The sequence below is a fragment of the Chinchilla lanigera genome, unplaced genomic scaffold (assembly GCF_000276665.1).
Source record: "Chinchilla lanigera isolate Chin_1 unplaced genomic scaffold, ChiLan1.0 scaffold00035, whole genome shotgun sequence".
In the NCBI taxonomy this organism is placed as follows: Eukaryota; Metazoa; Chordata; class Mammalia; order Rodentia; family Chinchillidae; genus Chinchilla; species Chinchilla lanigera.
Window position 1 is genome coordinate 750,940 of NW_004955436.1, and position 16,598 is coordinate 767,537.

The following is a 16,598-nucleotide window of genomic DNA, read 5'->3' on the forward strand; positions in this document are numbered from 1 at the left end:
TCAATATGAAACAAGAGAAAGATAACATATACCCTTCAAGAAAAAAACCCGTACCACAGACAACATTAACCACAGAAGAAAACACCCATTATCTGGGCCCAAAGGCTTGCACAAACATCGCAGTACCTGATACAAGACTATGGCTTGGGTCATAATGAAAACGCTAATCCACGCTACAAAGGAACATTTAACACTAGTCAGCAAGATGCACATACCAAAAAGTACACGCAAGTGTTGGCACCCAGATGCTGAATAACTGACTTCTAAGTGTGTGTCCAGAATACCCTGTTCCCCACACTATGCCCTGCAAAGGAGCAGCACTGTATCAGATAACTGTACAGAAGAAACCGAAGCACTACTTCTTACTGTAATTGAGATGCCAAGGCCTTCATGGTCTTCCTTAAGGAGAAGAACTTTTCTAATGGGACCAACTCCTTGGCTTTTCTTTAAAGAATCTTGATCCTTATGGAAGGGGAAAAAATTAGTATTAGTTAAATCATACACCAACAAGAGTACTCTCATGCTACATTACTCACTTTTAGAAATCTGTTTCCTGATATAGAGTACAGAATTTAAAAAGTAATACATAAAGTGGAAAAATGAAAACATTTTGTTAATATAGTGACACTGATAATTATTTTCTCTTATCAACGGTTTTTTAAAAATACTGAAATATTGATAGATGTCTTTATATAGTAGGACATTACAAAAGAAATTATAAGCAGGAATTAATCAATAAGCAAGCATCTTCTAGGAGTAAAAGTGGGCAACTACCTATCTTCACTGGAAAATATTCTAAAGACTTATATCAGTTTCAACTGGTTTGTAGGAATGAAAACAGATTTCAAATGTGATCATTTCTACTTTATCATTGCGGGCTCTGGCGCTTCTCTCTAAGGGACCTTGGTTCCTAGTAATTCTCTCTCTCTAGCTCGTTCCTTTCCTCATCAGCAGGCGAGTACCAAGCACCTCCCAGTTCTCAGAGACTGACCGCATGCAGCAGGATCCCCCCATCCTGTGCCGTCCTTCGCCACGCCATTCCTGACCGTCCGCAAAGGCGCTGCCTCTACGCGCAGGCCTCCCCGCCAGCTCTGCGATCAGTCATTAAGGTTTGGCCCCTCACCCGTGCCGCTGCGGTCCCTGGTGACCAATGCTGTGACACTTCACTGGCACCTGTAGTCACCACTCTGCGTGAACCTGCAGGAGGCGGGTCCCGTCTGCCACTCCTCCCAGTACCTGCTGTTCTCCCTGGTTCCTAGCGCTCTACCTTCTCTGGCGGCCTGTGCGCACCTGCCAGCTCCGCCACAGGCTCTCTCCTGCACACTGTAGGTTTCTACCCCTGGCTTCCCAGTCTTCTGCTCCATACACACATGCCCTGACAACTGAATCAATTCCATGGTCTCAGCTGTAAGAGAGGAATCGTTTCCCTAATACTTCAACTCAAGACTTCCCTCCTGACCTCGGTCACATACCCACCTGGATGGAGATCTGGAAGTCCCACTGGCAGCTCAGGCATCCACGTCAAAATCTGGTCTCCTCTTCCCCTCCTAAGCTTCCTTTTTCTCTATTCCTTTTATCAGTGGAAGTCAGATCACACTCAGTTGGCCAAAACAAAACCCTAGGTGCCTCTTCCTCACTCAGCTGCTTAACAAACAGGAGCCAAAGACTGAAGCACACACGCCCTCTGGTTCTGATTCTCTCAAAGCCCTTCCCCTGCAATGCTGCATCCCCTGCCCTCATCGCACTCTCCGTGGAATACCACAGCACCTTTCTGACTGGGCAGACCGCAACGGGATGACACCATCTCACCTAAAAGCCCCACAATTACCAGGAAAATCAACACCGCCATGTTAGCATAAAATAACTTGTGTCATCTGCTCGCTATCTAGACTCTCAGTCTCTCACACAGCAGCTTTTATCAGACAGCACGACACCAACTACTCTGCCCTCTGCACCTCTCCTATTCTCCCGACCTTCTGGACCCAGATGGGAACGGGGTCACTGGCGCCTGAGAGGAGACAATGGCGTAAGCGGTGCTGTACCTCTCACTCTTCTTCCAACAACCCTATGCACATCCAGTTTCTCTTACAGTGACTTTGCAGAGGCAACAACACTAAGCCCCGTGAGCCACGAGGCCAAGGCTAGACCGGCCTTCACACAGCAAGGTCTGGATTCTCAAGGGTCTGTGGTCATGGAGGGCCGCAAAGGAGTGTGCCACACAGCCCGCTCCTGTCCAGAAGTAGCTCCGTAAGAGGTCGCGGGACATAGATCTCGAGTCCCGGCTGAATCCAGACCCAGCCAAGCTTACGTGTTCTTCAGGATCTATACCAAAACTTTCCTTGAAGAACTTTTCTCAAATATCCTATTAAGCAAAATGACCACACACTTTCACATAACCCTAAACGAACCTAAGAGCCCAGCCGTGGGCCAGGAGCACCGCGGCACCGGTCCAGAGGACCAGCGCTGTCTGCCAGCGGTGGCCCCGCGTCCTCAGAAACGCCACCGTGGGACATTTTACGTCTGTGCTGGCCGTTCAAAACTCATCTGGGTTCACCAAGCTTGAAAACGCACCCATTTTAAATCAGCTGAGCCCCATTTTCACTCTGAAACAAGGCTGCAAACAGCACCGAAGCAAAGGCAAAATGGAAGAACTGGGGATTCAAGGGAGGCGGCGGCCAGGAAGCAGCAGCAAAGCACATACGTGGCCCGGCGGTGCCTGCATGGGTCGTTTCAAGTCGTTCCGTCCCCTGCAGGCTCTGATGACAGTCTTGTGCCGGTGCAAATGGATTTCGGCTTCTAACTGGTTCCAGAGCTTATCATGAGCGGGGCCCTTCATGTCTCGTCCTAGCAGCTGTATCTGCTGGACCCTTCGTGTTGAGAAATGAGTTCAGTGAGTTTTTCATGATACTTACTGTAGGACTCAGAAGAATTACTAAACGTAAGCACCTTTCGCATAAATCTCAATCAGTAATAAAAACATTCAAGAGCTTCTCTGTGTTTCTCAGATTTATAAAAATATGAAAACTCTAATAAGGACAGGAACCAAGGGAACATCAGTGAAAAATTTTTTTAAAGGAAATACATGTCAACCTTTAGTCATGCACTGTACTTATTTCAAATATACCTTAAAAAACTATTTATGAGATCAGTGTCAATTAACATGTGTTTTATGCGTTGCATACAATAAAGGTAACTTAATACTTGAATTCAGACACAATGCTATTAAATTAGCTTTTAGATGACAGTGACTGAACAAAAGCCTTTCTTCTACTGAGTTTCTTTCATGAAATGATTCTTTCAAATGTGGTAAAGTCAAAAGAAAATTTTACTTCAAGATGATATAAATACCTTTGCTTCACATCAGTCCTCAATCTAACATTAAAACAAGCATAAAAAGATTTAGTACTAAGAATCATCAAAGTTTGTGAGCACTTAGCAAAGTGTATGCCAGCAGAACTCATTTTTTTATTATAAAAATCAGTGGTTAACTTAATCTCCCTATTTTTGGAAGGGCTAGAAAGCTCAGGAACCGGACGACAGGGGGAATTCCTTGCAGACGCTCTGCTGGCCGTGACCCCTGCCCAGTCCGGCGCTGAGGCAGGGAAAGGCTGCAGACTGCTCTGCAGATGGGCAGCGTTTCACCTAAGTTATTCCCAGTGCCGAGCGTCTGTGGAAGCCACTCTCACCTGTGTGAGTGAACTGTGGAAGCCACTCTCATCTGTGTGAGTGAACTGGACAGGAAGCTATAACCCACTGTGCAATCATTTTGAGAATCAGCGTCGATGTTTCATGCACAAAGCACTCAACCTCACAGGCAGTCTGTCACAGAGCACAAGCCCACCTGCGCGCGCCCGCCGCGCCTCACCTCCCAGCCAGCTCCTTGTCCAGGTACTTGGCGGCCAGCCTGGCCCCGTACACCTCGGCCTGGAGCACCGCTATGTGTCTGCGCAGGGCCTCGTTCTCTCTGCGCAGCAACTTCACTTCAGCTTCCAGCTGCGCTTCTTTCACTTTTTCCTTTTTGTTTGCTTCAAGCTCTCTTTCCTGTTGTAATTTTTTCAAAAAATATAATTTAATGTAATTTCTTTATGAGTTTTAGCAGTAAAGCACGTTCCTTAAAATAGTAATACCAGCAACGAAAGCATATGATAAAAATGGCCATTACACAATGGAACACAAGGGTTTTTAAATTAGTACTGCAGTATCTTAGAGCCCTGGCTAAGTACATGCCATGAGGTACCCTGCACTGAGGATAGCGAGAGAAGTGGTTTTCTCCAACTACAGTGATAACTGAATCTGCTGCTCACTTTCTAAACATGACTTCAGAAACTTGCTGGCAACAATGCATGAAGACATTAGGAACTGCCTACACAGAAGCATGTCTGTGGTGTATGCTATGCCTGAACTCGGGGACGTGGCTCATCCTTGTCTGCACATTGAAGTGAGTGCACTCTGTTTTCTAAGGAAAACCCTGGCCTTGCTCTGGCTCTTCGTAAACGTCCAACCATCTTCACTCTCGCAGAGGGACACCATCCTATGCTCCACCTGCCAGACAGGACATCGACAGGACTCCACAGGTGCTATCCCAAGGCCAAGTTTTAGTGACAAACTCAGGTGAGAAACAGTGTTCGATTCACCATAAGACACAAAGCACAATCTGTATATCCCTACAAACTCAAGGTTACAAATAGAAATGCCTGCAAGGGTCCAAGCGCACAATGGACATGCAGCTTCAACACAAAGTGCAAGAGGGAAGAGTCTTGCCCAATGGCAGATTAATTCAAAATCAGTATGTACACAAAGTGTGTGGCCAAAGAGAAGCTCCCCAAGAATCGCATGTAGTCCCCAAGTTTTCAAACTTGCTCTACTGCTGAGTAGAGCTGCCTTTCCTGACGTAAGTGTTTAAAGAATCCCCACATCCTGCGAGAGTACAGTGGTAGCTGCTCCTTTCTCAAAAAACCAAAACCAAAATAACCAAAAACCCTAATAGAAACTGTGAAATGGTGTGTATGTTATTTTCTCTGATAAACATATTTGTTTTATGTGTGACAAACAGAAGTAAGATTAGCAGGCTTTTTAAACTTCTACAAAGAAAAATATAACCCTTAAACACAGTTTCTAGATTATTAAAAGATTTGAAAAACTACTAAGCCAGGCGTGGTGGTGCATGCCTATAATTCCAGCTGCAGGAGGCTCAGGCAAGAAGCAGGAGGATCGCCCTGAGGCCAGCCTGGACTACAAAGAGAGTCCAGGGCCAGCCTAAACTTCACCCCTGAGCTGAGTCTCCTGCATTATTTTCCATTTACATATGCAAAGTACATACCATTAAGAGAAATGAAGTCATACAACAAACTGAAACCTGATTAGGTTGGGGTAATGGGAATGATATTAAGAATTTATATACTGTTGTTTCTAAAGAATTTTTAAGGCCCAGTTGTTTTCACGGTCACACAATTATTCGCATGCAGTGGAAGGAGAAACCAGCATGCACACCCTTCCCCTGGGAAAGAACTCAAACAAGCCGCAGGGAGCGGGAAGCAGGCAGCCCCATCTGCACCTGTGCTCCCCTGTGTGCAGACCACTTGGTCTTCTGGAGAGGCTGGAAGCAAGTTGCAAAGCTGAGAAGTTAACAAAAAACCGATAGCTCTGCAAATACAGTAATGGCCATAAATCACAAACAAAGGAAAAACTTTTAACGCCATGCAGCAAGAAAAATACAACGGACCCCCCACTGAACTCTTCAGGCTTCCCAACTTCAAAAAACTGCCATCATTAACATTTTCAAATACACAAGAATGACAGCATGTAATATGCAAATAAACACGTGGGCCACTTCAGCACAACATATCAAAGCCAGACAAAATGTACGTACTTACCAGCTCCTCCACAGAGGGGACAGACTTAAGGTGCAAGAAAGAAGTTTTATAATTAGAAAACCATCCAAAGAATGAATTTACCTAGTGGTACAGTCATTACAAAGAAAATTTCTACATGTTCAATATGGTTTGGGTAAAGTTCATTAGAATACATACATTTGCAAATCCACAAACAACAGTTAACAGCACAGTACTAGATTAAAATGCTCTACCAAATTAGTCAACACAACTGGTTCAGTACAGTACTCAGTGTTCCAAGTCTAATGTTAAGGTAAACTTTTTTCTAACGAAATTGTGGATTGCTTTTCAGTGTTAATAAATATTTGAAAGAAGAAATTACAATCTGATTTTTATTTCTGTTAAATAAAATTACTAACAGATTCATACAATTTTAGGATTTAAGAGGCTTTAAAAGAATGTAATATTCGCTTAAATAAATTCTACCATATCAGTATTAGAAACCAATCAAACAAAGGTAACTGAAGGTGAATAAAAATGTACACATGTACCACTCCGCACATCGTCACTTCGCCCTGCCTCTCCGAAGCTTTGCCTGTCTTATTTACTCGTGTGTCTCCACATGCTTAACAAGATATCTCAAAAAACAAAACCAAACCAAGATGCTTCGTGGGACATACTCAGTATGTAAGTGGATAAATGAAATGAGACTAACGTTTTTCCTATTTAAGCAACCCATATTAACTAATGGTTAATTATGATAAACTCATAAACACCAATACACAGGCATTACTCAGTGTTCAGCAGGAGATGCTCACAGTATAAAATAAAGTGCTATTGGCTGGCACCTAGGTCTGTTTTCCCCTGCTGTCCTTGTTACAAAGCTTTGATTTTACTGCAGTTGACCATGTGACCAAGTAAACCGCTTACACACGGCAAGGCGCAGCCAGTGAGACGCTGGCAGAAACCGCTGAGGAGAATGCTGCAAAAAGTTCTTTGGAGAAAGTAAACCTGCTGAGATGCACGTATGCCCTTTCCTCACACTCCCACATTTCCTGCTTAGAATGCAGATGTGAAGAGATCCTGAAATGCAGACAGGAGCTAAAATGGCACCACCTTCCAAGGAAAGGACTGTGTACTTAATGTTTATGGGGCTGCTACATCAGACTTGTGCTGCCCGCCTCAGTTCTGGTACGAGAAAAGTAACTACTATTCCAGAATGAGACTACTGGACATGCCTGTAAGCCAAGCTACTCTGGGGCGCCTGAGGCAGAGCAACTTAGTGAGACCTGTCTCAAAAAAAAAGTCCAGTGGTGGAGCACCTGGCTAGCAGGAGCGAGGCCCTACTACCAAAGCGACAACAGAATAACCCCAATTTGTTATATGCAGCTGAATTTAGTCTTAACTGGTACAGCAGGACAAAAGAACTATTCGTATGTCTTAGTTACAAATACCTCCTAAGCTATTTATACACCGGTTTTAAGGAAGAAAACATCCTAATGGTTACTGATATTACTGATGGTCTTAGCGATGAAGTTGCGGACGAGCATGGTGATTACAAACTCTGCACTCCTGTACCTCAATTCCCCACAATGAACATACAAACATTTTACACTTAGAGGGCCTCACCCTCTAGAAACTGAACCCACACCCTCTCTCAGCTACTCACCAACTTCGCCTTGATGGTGCCAGAGTCAACACTGGGCCCAGTTTTTGCGTGAAGCTGCAGCTGTACGGAGTGCAGCTGTAAGAGCTGGTCATGGACCTCTTTCTCCAGCACGACTTTCTCTGCCTGGGTCTCTGTCAGTTCAGATCTCAGGTCCACCAATTGTGCCTTAGAGAACAAGCGAAAACATTAAGTACGCTTAATTTTCTTCATTTTATTCTAAAAATTAGTTTTCAAGAATGGCAATCATGACCAGGTGTGGTGGTGCACGTCTGTAATCGCAGCACTTGGGAGGCTGAGGCAGGAGGATCGTTGCAAGTTCGAGACCAGCCTGGGTTACCAAGTGAGCTCAAAGCCAGCCTGAACTGTATAGTGAGACCCTGTCTCAAAAAGATAAAAAAAAAAAAAAAAAAAGAAAAGAATGGCAGTCTTTGACATGAATCTACAGACACTACAAGCTTATTCACTGACCGAGACATCCATCTAAGATGACAGGAAATAAATAGTACAAGTAAAATATCTAGGTGGCAGAAAAATTCCACAATGAACAGTATTTTTAACACAAAATGCTACTTCCGTTTTCTTTAAGAAGCCTTTTCACCGTTTCAGCTTTATCTTCAAAACACATGAGCGTACACATCCAGTTCGGTCCATCATCCCGTCTGGTAGACGGGTACATGTCACAGGGCCACTCACGGGAACAGCATGCGCCCTGGGTGCACCCCAGAAAGCTCCGACAGCACTGCTCTGAGACCTGGCATGTTTCCTTGTGAGACCTCGGGCTCACATTTTTGCCACAGAACATTTTAAATGCATCACCCCACTGGCTTCTGATATCAAACACTGCTAGCGAGAAATCCAGTCCTAATATTTGTCCCTCTTACAAGTGACTTGGTCTTTTGTCTGGATTCCCAAAGGTCTTTTTGTTGTTTTTTTCTTGGTACAGGGAATTGAGCTCAGGACCTTGCACTTGCCAGGCAGGCGCTTGTGCTACTGAGCTACATCCCCGGCCCTTCCCAAACGTCTTTTTGCTTCATTTCTACAGCTCAGGATTTTACTAAAATACACCTTCGTGTTCATCATTCTACGTCTACTGCAGATTCAATCTTGAGTTCTTTCAGGATGTTCTGTTTATAGTATTTTTGTTTTTGTGAAGAGTTGGTCATTTTTAAAGTGAAATTCATGTAACACTGAATGAACTATCTCAACGTGAGTAATTCAGTGGCATTTAACACACTGACAGCGTTTGTAACCACCCAAAAGAAACCCCGAGTCTCTGAGTAGGTGCTCCCCATTTTCCCATCTCTCTCACGGGCTTCTGGTAGTCACCAATCTGCATTTGGCCTCCACTGACTCACAAATTCCACATACTTCATATAAATGGAAGTATTTATGTGATCTTTTCATCTGGCTTCTTTCATTTAGCATGTTTTCAAGGTTCATCCATGTGATCACACGTATCACCGCTTCACTTCTTATGGCTGAGTATCACTCCATTGTGTGTATACCTCATGATCTCTGCACCCAGCCACCGACCAACATCAACTGTCATGGCCCACCCACCGACAGACACGCGACTCTCACAAACAACACTGCTTTCAAGACGTGCAAACATGTGCTTGTTCTCAATTCTCTTAATATGCCTGGGAGTTCCACTGCTAGGTTGTATGGTAATTCTATGCTCAACTTGTTAATAAACTGTCAACTGTTTTCCACAGTGAATGAATCATTCTACTTTCTCACCAGCGACGATTTATTGACAGTAGTCTTAAGCAGTCTGTTTCATGTTTCCTCGAGGACTCCAATTACACTACTAATAATCATTCTTTTCTTATTTTTCATATTTATAATGTTCTCTTAAGTCCTTACCATGTCTATTTCTATTTTGCGCTTAGTTTAATTTCCACTCTGCAATGATTTTTTAATGTTTACAATTTTCACCTTCTTTGTAGTCAGTCACCTTGCTGATATGCCTCTACCGTTTGATGTTATGCTAGTCTACCGATTTTACTCTCCAAGTCCATCCCAGTCACGTTTAGTCTTCGCGCAGCCCCTCAGTGTGACTGACGGTCCAACCCCCAGGCAGCTCCGCCGCTGTCCGCTCTCCCTGGGGATGTGCTGGTGCCTGCTTCTGGCCTCCCCAGTCCTCCACATGCAGCCACTCCCCCTCCCCGAGGGCTGCGGGCGCTCTACTCCAACCTCCCACTTCTGGTTTGCGAGGACACCTCTGCATCTAGTCTTGCCACCAGCCTGTCACTGCCTGTTTGTTTTTGTTTTGTGTTTTTGTGATTCTCGTGTTTGTCTTTACACAAGATATCTTTAAAAGGTTTACACACGATATTTTTAAAGGTTTATCAAATTGCCTCATCACAACCTTCCTCAGAGAAGTCCTTAATGACCATTTCCACTGTAGTAGGAAAGTCATGCAATAAAATTTGATACCACCTACCTACATAATTTAGAATGTTCCTGTAACCCCATTTTAACAAGTAAAAACACACGAAATAGACACCTACAGTACATCCACTAACTCCGCACCTTTAGACACATAATCACCGTCACAGTTACTGACCTGTAAGTCCACTTCACAGCTCATCTGGACAGCACCAGTCAGACTCCAAGGACACCCAACAGTCACACCAGGCCAGCAACTACTGTTCTGGACAGTGCCAGGCGAGCCCTTTATTATGACTGCCAAGCAGGAATATGTTCCATTAAGATTCAGGTGCTAAGAAAACTGACACTAGGAACTGAATCACTACACAGGGCAGAGACAAGATACTAAAATTAGGTGGCATGCTACGTCCACCGTCGTCCCCAAGGGGGAGGAAGTAACACAATTCTGCGCTTGCCTCTGCAGCACGGGGACTCACACACACCCAGGCCTGCCCACAGGCAGAGCTGCATCCCAGCCCCGAAGAACAGGATCTGCAACAACACCCACATGTCTCCTGCCTGGAGAAACTCCCTGTGTGACAAAAGTGTCTCACAGATGGGCACTCATGCAATGCCTTACCCACGGAAGAAAAACTTACACAAGAATCACCTCTCCCAAACAGCATGTGGCAATCCCGAAGAACATTCTGAAAGTACAAGGAAGCCTGGCCTAGAAAGTTCTGCTCAATAAAAGCACAACAGAATGACCTGTGAGACAGTCAGGTCTAAAACAAAAGACTGACAGAAAGAAAACACATATTTGCATAATACTGTATGTATACTTTGAACAATATGCAGCTTATACTAAAGCTGACATATCCAGAAATACATACACAACCATTTAGACTGTAGTGATTCCTGCCTCTTTTTCTATTGCATTGACTATCATTCTGCATGTGTCTTGTTTCTTCGTATTACTGTTTACGTGCTCCTCTACTCATGTTTCCTGTAAAATGCAAGTTAAATCTAAGTATTTTTATTAGATTCAAGTACCCTTCCTGATAAGGATGTAGGCACACTGTATTTTATCAAGAGGCACATGCTATCTAGTTGCCCTACTGTTTTTTCCCTTTAAACCACAAAGAGCACGATTTATTCACAAGTAAGTAAAATGTTCTGGAGTTAAAGAGGCAGAGCTGGGCGTGGTGGCCCACTCCTGTTATCCCAGCACTTGGGAGGCTGAGGCAGGAAGATCCCTGTGAGTCTGAGGCCAGTCTGGGTTACACATCAGTTCCAGGCCAAACTACAGAGTGACAGCCCATGTCAAAAAAAAAAAAAAAGAGGCACAACAAAATGTAAATCAGTTTTTACTGTTTTCATATTTAAATGTTTTAATTGCAAAAAAAAACCAAAACAAAACAGAAGCAAAATGTCAACCACACACAATTCTATTTTTTTTTTTTTTTTTTTTTTTTTTGTCTTCTCGCTATGTAGTTCAGGCTGGCCTTGAGCTCACTTTATAGCCCAGGCTGGTCTCAAACTCGCAATGATCCGCCTGCCTCAGCCTCCCGAGTGCCAGGACGCCAGGCATGCGCCACCTCGCCTGGCCACAATTATATTCTAAAAAGACAAGGAAAATAAAAGGTCTTCTGAAAGTGGCCCATTATATGAATTCTTGATTAAATGAAGTAATGGCTCCTGAAATTGCTCAACTCAAAAAGTAAACAATTCTTTAAAAAATATAGACATCCAAGTTCAAAGTACAAATTTTTTGGATTATTTCAAATTTACTCTAAATTTGGTAATATTTAAGTTAATTTTCTTGCCTAAAATGTAAGCATTTTTCACTAAGGAAAACTACTGATAAATTTCATGTCAAGATTAGAAATACCTAAAACAAAGAAAGAAATTTCTATATATTTAATAGAAATCCTTCTAATGTCACAGAATTTTAGAATGACGAGGACCCCAGAACATAAAGACCATGACTACAATTACTATTTAGATACCAAAACCAAGACCCACTGAGGCCCACATATTTTCAAGCACTATCGAGCTGGTCAGGAGCGAAACAGCGCCTGAATCCAGCTCTCCTGACTGCGTGGGCAGCAGACAGTGATCCAGCAGGTGGCCTAAGGACTGATCTGTTTCCACAGCTACGGCACTATGTTTGACACTGACAATATTCACACCACACAAAGCAAGCATCCACCCAGCATATGGCAGGCAGACAGCCCCATAGTTATCTCTGATTCTTATCACACTCAACTTTTTCAACAGTTAAGGGAACTGGAAGTTTCAGACTTTGAACAATTTGCTCAAGATCACACAGTTAGTAAACAAAAGACCTGAAACCAGTCTGGCCATACAGAGCACCTGGGCATCTTCCACCTGTCTTACCTACCCTACACCTCAGCTCGGAAGAGGAGAGATAAAGAGATACAGCTGATTTCAACCTTTATCCTCCACTGCTGAGTGATAGTCAAACAGCACTTTAAAGAGAAAACAAACAGTTGAAGACTACATTATCTACAGATTTTATTTACATTTGATCGTGAAGGTGCAATTACAGAAAAAATACGAATGACCCAATCTCATTCCAGGCAGACCTCCTGGCCTGGACACCCTGGCCTTTGCTCCACCCAATTCATTACATCAACCGCACGTATTTCCTAAGGCAAAGAGTCAAAATGTGGTGCGTGAACCACAGAATCAGCTGGGATGCGGTTGGGAGACAGAGGAAAGATCAACGACAAAGTCACGAAGCTTTCTGCCTATGCTCACTTACCTCCAGTGGTCAGGTCTCACACTCAAGTCGCTGATCCAGCCCTGGTTGATTTTTGCATGTGGTGAACAATAAGGGTCTCATTTTGCAGTTCTGCTGGGGCGACCCAGGCATCCCAGCACCACTTCTCACACTGCAAGGGGTGGATTCATCCCCGGAGTCCCTACTCTGCCCCACTGACCTAGGTGTCTTCTTTACTCTGCCAGCGTGCTGCTTCCCTTACTGTCCCGCTGTGTCTATTCTGAAACAAGTACTGACATGCCTCCAGGTTTGTTCTGCTCTCAAGACTGCTCTGGCTATTCAGGCTTTTGTGGCATCTCTCCACGCTGGGGGTCATTATCTCTATTTTTGTGAGTGAAGCCACTGGCATTTTGATAAGGGTTATGTTGAATCTATAGAACACTTTGAGCAGTGTTGGCATTTTAACAACACTAATGCTGCCAATCCATGAACACGGAACCTTTCTCTATCATATGTGTATCCTCTTCAATTATCAGTGTTTATCAGAAAAAAACATTCCAATTCATATAGCCAGTGACAGAAGAAGTACAGTGACAGAAGAAGCCAGTACAGAAGACAGTGTGATGTTTCCTCAGAGCACTAACCACTGAACTACCACATGAGCCAGCCATCCTAACCTGCGTATGTACCACACCCAACGGGAATGAAATGAGCAGGGCAAAGCCATGTGCAGCAGTTTTTACAATGGTCAAGACAGCATTACTTAGGGGTCCACTAACGGTGGGCGGATAAAGACGCGTGGTGTGCAGACACGGGAATGCTGCTCAGCCGCGCGACACTGATCTCATCCGCAGCAGCGCGGACGGGCCTGGAAGACACCACGCTTGTTAACGGGGGTCCCAGGCACAGAAAGGCAAATACTACCGCATGAGCCCCTCACGTAAAAAAAGTCATCCTCACCGGAGGAGCGAGCGCAACAGTGTTACCAGAGATGAAGGAGGTTAAGGCAGGGTGGGCAGGGAGAGGGTGTTTAATGGGCAGAAGTTACAGTTAGGGAGAAGGAATAAATCCCAGTATTCTACTGCATAGTAGAATGACAAGGATTTATATTTCAAAATAGCTCTAGAGGAGTGGTTTTTAAATGTTGTCCTCATAATAAATAATAAATGTTTAAGGTGACGAACATATTCATTACCCGGATTTAGTCATACAGTACGTTTACATCTACAGAAACATCATGGTGTGCCCCATTAAATATGCGTAAGTGTTACATGTCAACCATAAACTAAATTTTAAATTTCAAAGTATACTCCACAAAACTGAAATGAAGTATTACCAGAAATGGCAAGAGAAGGATTTTAACCAAGTAACCACCATCACCACTCTTTTGCATTTAATGAAGTCATTTTCATTCTATTTCTCATAACACATTCTCTTTTAAAACATCCAAACTTTGCTAGCCAGACAAATCCTTTCTAATATAATTCTAATCTGCTAGATTTTGTAACACCAAAATCAAACTAATTACTTTATTCAGAATTTCCCATTATTCTACTTTGTCTAGACCTAAATGCTCTGCTGTATGATCTTCTAAAAACATACAGCTGCACTTTTCTTTCCAACTATAAATCAGACTTCACAGTACTTCTAAACTGTCTTATGTGTAAGAACGTTAACTGCTTCACCTTAAGCCTCCCTGGAAAAGCCTCAGGTTCGGAAAAGAAACTGAAACAAGAAATCAGTGGACAGCAAGCTGCACATCAGGGAATCTGCACGCAGCTTGCCCGCTGGTTTCAGTACGTCACACAAGCATAAACTTTTGAGTAAATGTTAAATGGCCAAGAAACCTACAAAACAATCCGGTAGAACATCTTTATTTTGCACATGAGGAAATGCAGGCCAAAGGCACTGCTGTATATGTTGCCCCAAATTACAAACAGCATGGGAGTAAAACTCAGACCCCTGACAACCTGGGAATAATGGGAAAGCTGTGAGGAAGTGGTTTCTGAGCTCCAAGCGATGGCACCTCCCAAAATCTCAGAACCCGAGTCTCTCAGCAAGAGATTCTGCACTCTCCCCACACACCCTACACCTGTGTGCACACAGGCAAGCACAGGAACTTGTGTGCACACACAGGACATGCATGTGCACACACACACAGGCATGCAAACAGGCAGACATGCACGCACACACTCCCCACATCATTTAGGAATTACAAAGAGAACAGCTGACCCCAAGTAGCAAGTTAACTGTAACGAACTACATAGCAAGATGCTCATAAAGACACACGTGTTAGCAAGTCTATCTCTAAATGCTTCTGCATCTTTTGTTTTGAAGTGTGTGCATAAAATATTACCTACTAGAAAGCAACAGTCTTGCTTTTAAAAGCCTGCATTGGAACCGGGGAGATAGCTCAGTGGCAAAGTGCTTGCCTGGCAAGTACAAGGTCCTGAGTTCGATTCCTGGCACAAAAAATTTTTTTCTTTAAAGTCTGTATGCTGCTTATGTTTGAAAATGCAATTGAGGATGGAAGGTACAAACTAGAATTTAAATCTCTGGCAATTTATCATTTAAACCATTATCAGGAAGTTCTCACCCTACCCACCTGCTGTACATTCCAAAACACTTTAAAGCTCATACAGTTAGTAATGCAACTGTAAAAAGTAAAAATCAGAGAGGTGGTAGGCTATCATTGTAAAAATATCTACAACTTCGTGAGTATCAAATACTGAGCTTCCAATAATAAGAAAATCTTTACAGATTACATGATCCTCTCATTAAAAGAGGTGGTGTTTTTTTCTTTTTCTTTTTCTGTGCTACTAGGGATTGAACCCAGGGTCTCACACATGCTAAGTAAGCACCCCACCATTAAGCTTGTTACAGTTGTGTCTAGATGTGCCCCCAGAGGCCGGGAATATAGCTCAGTGACGTAAGTGCCTGCCTGGCAAGCACAAAGTCCAGAGTTTGATTCCTGGTACTGAAAAAAGAAAAATTAAAATTAAAAAAAAAATAGGAATTTATGGGCCAGGTGTGGTGGTGCACGCCTGTAATCCCAGCACTTGGGAGGCTGAGGCAGGAGGATTGTTGTGAGTTTGAGACCAGCCTAGGCTACAAAGTGAGCTCAAGGCCAGCTTGAACTGCATAGTGAGACCCTGTCTCAAAAAGACCAAAAAAAAAAAAAAAAAAAAAAAACCATTGATGTGCCCCCCACAAAGCCTCATGCAGTCAAGGGGCTTTTTTTTCAAAGGTAGTTGGATTTGGAGCGTGTGACTGAGTCAGAGTACAGTGCTGGGAGTAAGGGTGCTATCAAGCTTTGCCACTGCACTCAAGTTTCCAGACATTCTAATTTTCATGTGAAAGCTCCAACTGTTATCTTCACTAACAAAAACTGTTTTCTTCAAGTAACAAATTTATTCGTTCTCAAGAACATGTCAGTCCACAGACTGGACTGGCACCGTCTAATCCCAGGAAGCTGGATACAACATACGGGACAGAAAAAGGTCTGTCTCACTCACCATCCCTTGTTGCTTTTGCTGTTCTCCACCACCATGAATGGTTGCCCCTCTGCCATGCCACCCTGCCTTGGAGCCAGCTGATTATGGACCTCTACAAACTGTGAACTAAATAAACCCTTTCCTTTTAACTTTGGGTGTCAGGTATTTTGTCTCAGCAACAAGAAAAGTAACTGAGATAAGAGCTACATCGCCAAACCTTTTCACATTTTTATTTTGAGAAGCCAGGCTTGGCTGGGGATTTAGCTCAGCGGCAAAGCGCCTGCCTGGCAAGCACAAGTTGTGAGTTCGGTTCCCGGTACCGGAGAAAAACCAAAAAAAAAAAAAAAAAAAAAAGAGAGGCCCCGCTTGGTGGCACAGGGCTGCAACCCAAGTACTTGGGAGCCTGAGGCAGGTGATCACTGGGAGTTTGGGGCCAGCCAGGGTTATGTAGTGAGTTCAAGGTCAACCTCAACTGCACAGTGAGA

General features: G+C 43.7%; 1 protein-coding gene across 2 annotated transcripts in view; it reads right to left on the reverse strand.

Moving 5' to 3' along the window:
- Gopc (golgi-associated PDZ and coiled-coil motif containing) overlaps positions 1-16,598 on the reverse strand; it is a gene marked incomplete in the record, with an annotated part of 34,263 nt that overhangs the window by 7,324 nt on the left and 10,341 nt on the right. Inside the window, 5 exon segments of one of the 2 annotated variants that reach the window (XM_013516617.1) lie at positions 367-462; positions 2,702-2,867; positions 3,866-4,041; positions 5,874-5,897; positions 7,501-7,665. In XM_013516617.1, coding sequence (XP_013372071.1) covers positions 367-462; positions 2,702-2,867; positions 3,866-4,041; positions 5,874-5,897; positions 7,501-7,665 — 627 coding nt within the window. 2 annotated transcript variants of the gene reach the window in all.